We start from the raw sequence: 10,927 nt of genomic DNA, 5'->3' as shown, positions 1-10,927 counted from the left end.
TCTGCTGTCCGGCCCATTATAAATACCTCTGGCAAATCCTGCGCAAATTCCAGCTCCGTGTGCAAAGAGTTCAGGCATCCATTAACCCCGCGGTTCAGCTTATAGGTAATCGGAGAACTGATCCCATTCCTGGGAAGGAGAGAGGCATCAGAAGATCTGTCCGACCCACCACAGATGGACCCTACAGTGACTCTGGACGCTACTTACGACAGAAGCTCTTGTTCCATTTGCTGCAGATTGTTCTCCAGCTTGTTCTTCTCAATACGCAGGTTCTGGAAGGAGAACGGGGAATGGAAAAACCTAATTCAGCAAGTGCTTGGCGAGTCAGGGTAGGGTTACTCTGCGTTCTGTGCCAGGGCACAGGCCTACACACAAGGCCATGCCATCATACATGTTACAGTGGTTCCCATTACCTCAATGACAGAACAATACTCCACTACTGTGGACTTCAGCTCATCAACGTGAAGGTCCTTCTGCAACATGCAAAGAAATAACACAACTGTCAGGTCAGTATTGGCTAAAAACTATTCTATCCCATTTCCCTGCATTGCCGCAACCTCAAGTCTCATCACCCAAGATCAGCAAAGACCAGGACTGACCAGCAGAAGTCCAGCGTCCTTCTTCTGTATCACCGTCTCAAACTCCTTCAGCTGTTTCTGCAGGAAATAACCATCAGTTACAGATCAGTTCCATGCAGAACCCGGCCAGGGCGGACTCACGTGTGGCCTGAAAAGCTGGACATTACCTGGAACTCTGCGGCCTTCTCTGTGACCTGGGACAGCGATTTCCGGACCTCCTCCACTTCCAGCACGTTCCTGATATTCTGGGGGCAACACAAGAGGCCAAAATCAGCGGACACAATCCCAGAGGTGGTGAGAAACCCAGAGGCTCCCGTTTCTTCTTCCACCTCGTCCTATATGAATAACCACCGCAATTCCATAGTCCCTGCGTTGGAACGTCACCATTCTGTACATCTATTCGCCAAAAGCAAAAACCAACTGTCCTGGGACAGACGAGTCTCCCTGCAAGGACACGGTGCAGCCAACAGGAAGCCATACACCACACAAACCCCATCACTATTCTAGATATTATCAGAGACTCCGCCACATCGCGCCGATCAGACCGAGCGGAGGCCAGAGGCACTTACCTCTTCCTGCAGGGAACTGATCTTGTGGATGAGAGAGATATTCTCCTTTTCCTAGGGGAATTACAGACATGAAGGCCCATTAGTGCCCGTATTACAGATGCCGCCAGCCTGCGCAGGCAATACTGTAGGTCAGTTACCATCTGCTTGCTCTGTGCCACCAGCGCCGACTTCACCTCTTCTAAGCCGCTCACTTTCAGCTTCATGTCCTCCAGCTCCTCCTTCAGCGCCCACGCTCTGGTGACGGACTGTTGGGCGCTGGAACAGAGTGGGTTTAGGTGACAGATTACTATGTAGCACAGTGGACAGTAGTACAGACAGCAAGTGGATCTGACACAGAAGTCAGCGACTTGCATTCAGTAGCCACACACACACACCACTGATGGGATAAAGTCGGAGAGCGACACGTAGCACAGGGGATAGTAACGTAACAGGACTCCTAACCACTGTGCAACACCCAGCCTCCCGTTTCACAGTGACACAAGATAATATATCCAAAAGCAGACATTAGTGTCCAGCTTCCAGCAAAGGGATGAGACCGCATGATGGTCAGACGATGCAATGGGGTTGAGGTGCAAAGTGACCGTTCCAAAACAGTCTCATTTTCTAGGTGAGGCAAGGGGACTGCAGCGAAACACCAGGTACCGCTAGAAAAGTCCCAGAACAAAAAGGTGCTCAGAGGAAGGAAATGTGAGACATCCAAGTCCTGTGGCTGAATATAGGCCCAAACCTACCCATAGTAGTGCAGTAAGAGGTGGTGAAGATCCATTTGGTGACATTCGGTGTGTGGCAAAGCCAACGCGCCCCACTTCAGTCCCATCTGTCTAGAAGACCGTGTTCCTTAGGACTTCTGCAGCATCTTTGAGCATTATTACTTCAGGTCTTCTGAGGAGTCTACTGAGAAGTCCACGTCGGGTAAGACTGGAGATGGTCCTCCATTGGTGGTTAATATGGACAAGACAGATTGGACCTTGATCCCCTTTTTTACTTATTGCAGGGCAACAATCGCCATGGTGACTGCAGAGGTCTCTTCCTCGTCATGGAACCAACCTAACCCTGCGACCCCCCAATGGTCTTCATATAGAAAGGTCATCACGTCCGGATATCAAGTAACAGACTGATGGTACAAATGTGACCTCAGTATGGAATCCATGAAGGAGAACTTTTACCACGTGACTGGATTTATCACGGTTTAGGACTTGGGGGAACTGATTGGTTATTACACCCTGGAATCCGATAGTTCGCCCATGACAATTCTATATCTCCTGTTCCCTATTAGCAGCACATTAAGCTCTGACTAGAACTGGAAATCCACAGAATTACGCTGAGCGGACGCGGCCTCCGAGTTTACTTATCCTGATAACGCTGCTGAGCAAACACCAGGTCTGTATGTACATGATAAACCCAGTAACCGTCACTTCCGATCTCAGGTCATAGGGACCAGTGTCATCCCCAGCCAGGTGCATAGGGGAATGTGGAAGTCATCGGACATTTGCTTGTGCGCCATTCCTGCGCAGAATATATGGAGAATGACGATCGGCACCGGCTGCACTGTGAGTGCGTCCGCCGCAATCCAGTCACATTCAGCGCAATATCTGCAATCGGTCTGAGGACATTTGACTTTCAATGTGTGTGTGTGTGTGTGTGTGTGTGTGTGACATTTATGAAGTTTAACCACTTAAAGTACAGAATTGCAGTACAACACCTACCTATTTATGGCCGACAGCATGACCAGCTCGGAGACTGGTCAATAACCATGCTGTTACGGGGATGGACCTAAATTTGTGTGAAGGCCTGGAGCTGCCCCATTGGTAATCTGGCCCAGTGTGTCCAGAACACCAACCAATGTGTAGGACTAATGTGGCAGCCGAACACGGACCGAAAAGCCAGCATGGGGAACCTTTGTCACAAGATGGGAGAGAATGTGCCAAGTCAGAGGTTGGTCCCTTACAGTATATGAATGGCAGCAGCCTCTGTACTACTGTGACAGGAGTCAGGAGAGCTAGTGAGGTCACTGTGCTCCGGGCTGGGGGCCCCCTGGCAGCGGGGGGCCCCATGATACAGCCTTCCCCCTTCTGACTATGCTCATGTCCCATCAGCACACACCCAGTATCTCAGCAGGGAACACAGAGGACCCTAGGGGGCCCCGTTACCTCTTCAGCTGGTTCCGCAGCTCCTCGATCTCCTCCAGAAGACGGTTGTTGGTTTCCTCCTGAGCTTCCATCGCCGTTCTCAGCTTATCCTTCCGGTCCTGCAGTTTCTGGTTGTTGTACTGGAGATCAGCGATGCAGGTTATGAGGTCCGAGGTGTCCCTGCGGGGCCACAACAACAGAACATTGGATAAATGCGGAGCTTAACCCTTTCGGTGCCAAGGGAATCTGTCAAACTAGGCGTGGAAATTGCCAAGCAAACCTTTAACCCTTTGATTGGCAACATTGCTGTGAGATCCTCAAAATATCCTCTCAAAACACCAGCGTCGCTCACAACAACATTTTTTGGGTACAACATTTAGCTAAACGTCAATGAATGGACTCGGCCGTATTTGTATTTATAATAAGAGAACAGTCGCTGTGAGCGGCGCTGGCATTGGTAGCAGGTTTTCAGGATCTCACAGCAGCATTGGCACTCAAAGGGTTAAGAGGCCATCCTTCCTGTAATACTGAACACAGGGCCCTAAATCGGGGCAGTCCGCAGCATTGAAGGCCCTGAGCAGAGCAATGCGCCGAGGCTCCTACCCACCCAATAACGGGAGTAAAAATAAAGAATCAGAACTTACCCATTCTCTCCCATGCTTCCATACAGGACTGGCTGCCACCACTCTGATTGGTGGATAGCTTCAACCATTCACCAGTCAGCAAGCTGACCCATTCACTGTCCGGTTCCAGGTAGTGAGAGAATGGGGCACCCTGATTGGTGGATAGCTTCAGCCAGCCTCCATTCAAGCTGACCCATTCAGCTGAACATCAATCACACGCTTGGTCAGTTATCGCAGAATACGTTAGCCCCAGCAGTACATGTGTAAAGGATATCCCTAGAACTGGCATGTCCAAACTGTGGCCCTCCAGCTGTGTTGTGAAACTACACATCCCAGCATGCATTGCCAGAGTTTGAGCATTCCGTAATAGCACATCTCTGGCAAGGCATGCTGGGACTTATTTTCACAACCGCTGGACGGCCATAGTTTGGACATGCCTGCCCTAGAAAGTACCCACCTTAGAAAACCCTTGTTCTAGGTGTACCCCCTCCCTTCATACTGCACCCCAGGATTTCCAGGCCCTGGGTGCGGCTGCAGTACTGGCACAGTGCAGGCAGTGTCCTGGTCGGAGGAAGCCATTACTACCAGAGCACTTTGCATAATGCTACATCGTGTCAAACTGAAAACCTCAAACAGGGAAGTGAGAGCGGGGTCAGGAGAGGGGTGCAGAGGCGGAAGCTGAGGATGTCAGGTCAAAGGGACGTTACCACAATTACAGGGGAATGGGATCATTCGTCAGACTGCATTTAGGTCTACAGTCATTAGGTCGACCCCACTAGGTCGACTGGCAGGAAGGTCGACCTGACTTAAGGTCGACATGGGCCAAGGTCAACATGACTTAAGGTCGAATTTGCATAAAGGTCGACATGAGGAAGGTCGACATGGGTTTTTCACTGTTTTTTGATCCGAATGTCGACACAGTCGACATGGACACAGTTGGCAATGAGAATCGGACCCTCGCATCGCTCGCAATGCTTCGGGCACGGTGCCTCGCTGCGCTCGGCACACTATTTTATTCTCCCACCACGCCTTAGTGGATGGTAGGGCATGAAATACCGCCTGTCGGCACATGTCGGCTCAAAAAAACAGTGAAAAACCCATGTCGACATTATGACCAGTCGACCTTCCTCATGTCGACCTTTATGCAAATTCGACCTTAAGTCATGTCGACCTTGGCCCATGTCGACCTTAAGTCAGGTCGACCTTCCTGCCAGTCGACCTAGTGGGGTCGACCTAATGACTGTAGACCTAAGTTCATTCTAATAGATGACCGCATCCCATTACGGGAGACCAAACCCTCTCACTGGGGTCCTGACATGGACCAGATCTGCCGACAGTACCCCGTCTATTCGGACCCTGCGGTGAATGGGTGGCATTGCAGCATTAATTCTTATAGTCTCCCCTTATATAGGGGCCCTTTGATGACCCTTACAGCAGCAGCTGAAATCTAGCACTGGTTACTTCTACAGAAAAAACGTAAGGCCAGGTCTCCCCCTGCTGGTCAGAATGTGGAGTGCAGAATACATATGGAGTCTCCCAGGCCAGCACATTACTGTACAGCTGCCCCGGGGATGGACTGGCCCTCAGGGGTACAGGGGGAACACATGGGGGGCCTAAATGTCTGGGACTCACCTCTGCTGGGGATAAGGTTCCAGACTCTGCACTAGAACTACACATAATATGGATCAGGTCGACACAAGCATTAGGTCAACACTGGCAAGGTAGACCAGTCAAAAAGTCAACATGAATTTCATGTTTTTTGACCCGATTGTCAACATTGACCCAACTCAATTGACCCCCCTCACCCACTGCACTGCTGGCCCCAGGTGGGATGCAGGATATTCCCCCCCAAAAAACCAGACAGTTGAGAGGTATGTACATACAGTATGTAACAATGTACGTCACAGGTGTGATGTGTATACTGTACAGCGCATTATCTGGTACATCATGCATGCATGAGCAGTATATACTAAATCATTGTATTTTCCAGGGGCCCAGACCATGCCTCTGGTGGTTGGCCACACCCCTAAACCTAGATCCCTACCACACCCACTCTCCCCTATTGGAAGGCACTGCAGAGAGCGAAGAGTTTCATTAAACCTCTCTGACCACATGTGCGCACCAAGGTCACGCGTCTGAGTGATACAAAAAGGCGCCAGAGTGCAATGCCCGGTACGCACTATACGGTATGCGGGTAAACACTGAACGTGATCATTAATATTGTTCCGTGCGTTCATCTGGACCCTCGACTAACACCCAGTCACCAATACCACCAGATTTGATTATATAGTGCAGTGGTTCTCAAACGTGGTCCTCAGAACCCCACACAGTTCAGGTTTTCCAGATCACCCGGCAGGTGCACTCACTACTGACTGACATTTCAAAAGATCCACAGGCGGAGATAATTATTTCACTTGATTCTGTCAGGAGACCTGCAAAACATGCGCTGTGTGTGGTCCCGAGGACCGACTTTTAGAACCTGTGATATAGTGCGTACACACTGGATAATATGTAGGGGTACAGTGTAGATATCCAGTGCGGCTGTATGTGTGTATATATATACACAGAGAGCATCACTCACAAATCTTTGGAAATGTCGCCACCAAAAGCTTCCAGACTCCCGGATGTGATGTTCATGGTTGTGCCGGAAATTCTGCGTACTGCGGAATAAATAAAAAAATTTAATTATGTGGAAATGTTTTACTTCCAGAAAAACCTTCTCATCCATTTTCAACCCCAAACTACGGCCCGCTGCCCCCATACACCCCCCCCCCCCCACTAGCAGTGTGCCCCAGAAGAGGGGTGTGGACCGTACACATAAATCACACTAACATACAATGTAGGATGTAGAACGGGATTATGGGCAGACATGTTTGTACGTCAGACAGAAAAAGTCCTTTTGTTTTCTCATTTATGTATTGTTAGGCGCTGCGGAACCCTTGTGACGCCATATAAAGTGTTTCTGAGACGTGATCACCAAATCCTTCCCTCCGGCCCACGGGATTCCTAAATATTCTTACCTGACACTTCCGGCCCTATTCGCCGATTAGTATACAACACATGGGACCCCAGATGTAAAGGCCACAGGAAGGGGGTAGATGCCGAGGGGTGAGACAGCGGGTAATGGGAACCTCTCACCTGACTGAAGGCTGTCTCGCAGTTTAATCAAAGACTCCTCAGAACCGAGGACCGATTCCTTGGTCATATTGTCAGTGCTAGAAAAGATGGAGAACATTCCGCCGTCAGAACCGCGGACATACCAGGTCTGTATTGCAGTATTCAGGGATTCCCTTCCCACCAGGGGGCAGTGTTCTGCGGACCATGGAATTCAGAGTCTAGAACACAACTGTACATTTAGGGGGTTAAGCTATTCAATTACCATCGGTGCCTCGCATGAGGACGCGCCATCGGTGCCCGACGAGGATGCATTATATCACTCAGGGCTAGATGTACCAAGCTTGGAAAGTGATAAGCCACCAATCAGCTCCTACCTGTCATTTTTCAAGCATAGCCTGTAACATGGCAGGTAGAAGCTGATTGGCTGTTGGTTTATCACTCTATTTTAGAACTTTTCAAGCTTCGTACGTCTAGCCTATAGGGAGAAGATTGGGAGTGTATGTGTGTGTGTGTGGGGGGGGATATTCATGAAAATTATAAGATACAAATACTGTAGTTAGAAAAGTCTATTCCCAATCAGTGATAGAACCACACCCCGCAGGCATCACAGCGGCCATCTTGAACCTGCCTTCTGTTCCCTGTGTTACACCGTAGTGTTGAGATGACATCAAGTTTCCCTTCTGGGTGACTGACAATGAAATAAAGTACTGACTGACATTTTACCGAGGCCTGTAGAACAGTAAAAGGTTAACAAATGTTTACCCATTATTCCTGCAGTCGTCAACCCACTCCTTCATAATGGCGTGGTATGTGTCCAGATCCATGGAAATGTCCCTCTTCTCTGGGTCCAGCATGTTACACAGCTCCCCCAGGCCACTGTCCTCCGAGCCACGGCTGGTGGTGTACCTCAGGTAATCCACGATTTTGGACACCGCCACTTTACCTGTTATCAGACAAATTCCATGGGTGACAAGGACAAGGCCATTTTCCTGAGTGTACCCATGTTTGGTGTACCTCTCTGATCACCACAGGCACCAGTGATGGGGGGGGGGGGGGTGTCATAAGTGGGGTGGGATAGATACTGGGGGCTTTCCAGCGGGTCAGCAATGTGCTAGTCCCACCTCTGATCTATTCACACACGTGTCACAGTCCCCCAACATGTCTTGGAGCATCCCCACCATCACCTAAACCTGAGGAAGGCAGCCATTTTGTGGGCTACAGCCATAGTAGATCGATTACTATCCAGTCACCTATCTGCAGTACTACAGCCCCCATATTTCTATAGGAGACATATACAAGGCGCACACACCAATATCAGCTGTGGTAAGTGGGCAGTCGCATCACACACACCAATCATCACCTCTGTGTTCCGTGTCACACGCGTGGAAAATGCTGTCCAGCAGGTCCTCCTCGCAGATCAGGCTGACCTCCGCTGTCAAGTCTGGTTTGTTGTCAGTCATCCGCTTCAAACCTGGAACGTTAGAAAGCGGAATCAATAGGTGTGATTTTCATGTGGGGCCGCTGATCTGGGGCCCCAACCACGCATGCGCAATTCCTCTACGCTTAGGCCGTGATGCCCTCAATGTGAACACGCGCTGCCTTAGTCCATAAACATTGGTGACTAAGCACAGAGACAGCTCCCTATTGGTCACAGCTAGCATTACTGCATAGAGGCCATGGTCCATCTGTGTGGAGTTTGTATGTTACCCACCAGGCATTACCTGCACTCTCGCTCATAGACAGCCTCTTCACCACCGGCGACTTCAGCGTAAAATGATCAGATTTACGGTCAAGATAGTAGCTGGACACGGAGGGAAGGATCCGGTCTTCCAGGATGATGCTCTTGAACTCCGAGCAGGGGAGGTTGGATTGGTGGTACTTTAAGTGCGTGTCCTGGGAACGCACAAGTGGCGTGGAGCAGCTCTGTGACCCGCAGGATGGCCACACTTTCTTCTTCGGGACTTTGGATGCCAGGACACTGCCCATTGGGGAGAGAGAATCCAGGGCCGGCTGCAGACTCGGAGACTGGACAAAGGAAACCAGGTTTTCCGTATTGGGGACGCCGACCGAGTCCTTGCTGGTGCTCTTCACCGTCCGGTACTTCAGCACTTCCTCCAGGTCTTTCTTGGTGCTTGACTGTGGACTATCAAAGTTCCTGGGTGGAAACTTGGGTATTTGCAAGTATGGACTGGACTCCTGATCGCTCATCTTGATGGTCTCGATTTTGCGGCGGATGCTGTCCACAGGGTTGTGGCGCTTGGACGCCGACCCACGTTCAGTCATTTTAATTTTCCACTGTAATTTCAGAAAAGAGAAACTTTTAATGGTTAAACTCTGCAAAGGTCATCTCCTAAAGTCATCACAGCACTCCTATTGGTCAGGAGGTAAAGACAGGTGTCCAGGAGCCGGCATGCCCCCCTCCACTAGGGGGCATGCCAGCACTTCCACAGAAATACAGCAAATACCAATTTTACACCAAAAACCCAGGTCAGACCCAGTTGACATTGCACCTTGGATTCCTGGGTCAGCCCCATTTACACGGAACCCATGTCCACACTGCATGTAACTCAGACATGCTCTGAAAGCAGACCTCTGCATACAAAGAGAATCAGCAGCTAATAAGCATAACCCGGTCGGATGATCAAGGTGGAGCAGTTTAAACCGCACCTTTCCCAGAGTCCAACTCTGGTAAGTGCCGGGGTGGGTTTCCCAGGTCACCGTTTTCCAGAGACCCTCTTACACTAAAGCCCTGTACACATGGTGAGATATTGGTTAATTGACAATTTTGGCTGGATGCACTGGAGATTGAAGTGATTTTGTCTAAGTAATGATGGTCTATGATCTAGTCAAAATTGTCTTGTTTGCAAATGCAATCTATGCTAGACCATATTGACTAAGCAGGAAAAAAAATATAGGGAGATTTTGGCTAATCTTCCAGGAGATACTGACCTAGTCAAAACCTCCTGCCTAAATCTCACCATGTGTAGATCCCCTTAGCCACAACCTGGGTACATCAGTAATAATTCCGAAATTACAGCAGTGGAAAAGTGGTGGAAGAGGTTTACAAACCAGCCCAATATTCCTTAACCGTCCAGGTTTAAAGGCTGTCCTTGGCCACAGGTAATTAGCACCACACGCAGGGGCGTAACTACATATTCACAGGCCCCATAGCAAAAGTTTGTAAGGGCCCCTATATACCAAATATTGGCGATAAATGTATATAGAAAATACCATTTATACAGTAAAGATAGGCCCCCTTCAGCTCTGGGCCCCATAGCAGCTGCATCCCTAGCACCTATGGTAGTTATGCCTTTGCCACACAGGTAATTAGCACCACACCTGGATATAGGAGCAGTGAAACGAAAGTTCCCAAGCTGCACGGTTCCATCGTTTGTGTTACCGGCGCCTTATCTGAAGTATGGATATAGATATTGGACAGACACACAGATATTGGAAGTCACACATCTTCATGGGTCTGAGTGTCCTGCCTGCTATAATTATATACTGGTCATACTGCATCCAGCACACAACATAAGGGGTATGCACCCACCAACCTGCGTCCTCTGGGAACCAGCGGTGCGGGAACTGACCAATCTCCATAATATAACACCTGTGGCCACTCAGTAAGTCAGCAACAGGTGATGATGTCTCACCTGCCCCCACTGTGTGGTCAGATGCTGCTCCCTGGTGGAGAAGGCTGGTTACTGCAGCATCTTATTATTAATAAAAGGAAACGCCCTGTGGAAGGCTGATGGGATTTTAGTTTTTTTATGCGAAGCGCAGTGTCCGGATGAAAGGTCAACAGCGTCTGAGCCGTCAGTAGGTCGAAACCAAGAGATCAACGTGGACAAGCACAACACTGCCAAAAGGCCGCTTGTGAATGTGTATACGTAGTGTATGCACTACGTATA

At 49.6% G+C, this 10,927-nt stretch overlaps 1 protein-coding gene across 1 annotated transcript in view; it reads right to left on the bottom strand.

The window, feature by feature from the left end:
- The window catches only part of IRAG2 (inositol 1,4,5-triphosphate receptor associated 2), a 54,881-nt gene extending 44,187 nt beyond the window's left edge, over positions 1-10,694 (bottom strand). Inside the window, exons 1-14 of the mRNA XM_083180824.1 lie at positions 10,571-10,694; positions 8,738-9,311; positions 8,377-8,487; positions 7,779-7,959; positions 7,038-7,114; positions 6,481-6,559; positions 3,298-3,456; positions 1,285-1,402; positions 1,148-1,198; positions 746-823; positions 600-656; positions 414-473; positions 208-272; positions 4-129 (exon numbers count right to left, since the gene is read on the bottom strand). Of these exons, the coding sequence (XP_083036950.1) occupies positions 4-129; positions 208-272; positions 414-473; positions 600-656; positions 746-823; positions 1,148-1,198; positions 1,285-1,402; positions 3,298-3,456; positions 6,481-6,559; positions 7,038-7,114; positions 7,779-7,959; positions 8,377-8,487; positions 8,738-9,299 (1,724 nt within the window). The 5' untranslated portion in view covers positions 9,300-9,311; positions 10,571-10,694. The remainder of the gene's footprint in view (positions 1-3; positions 130-207; positions 273-413; positions 474-599; positions 657-745; positions 824-1,147; positions 1,199-1,284; positions 1,403-3,297; positions 3,457-6,480; positions 6,560-7,037; positions 7,115-7,778; positions 7,960-8,376; positions 8,488-8,737; positions 9,312-10,570) is intronic.
- Positions 10,695-10,927: the final 233 nt, after the last annotated feature.

This window comes from Crinia signifera, chromosome 4, assembly GCF_055691185.1.
Source record: "Crinia signifera chromosome 4, ASM5569118v1, whole genome shotgun sequence".
NCBI classification, from domain to species: Eukaryota; Metazoa; Chordata; class Amphibia; order Anura; family Myobatrachidae; genus Crinia; species Crinia signifera.
This window is presented reverse-complemented; position numbering and strand designations above follow the sequence as displayed.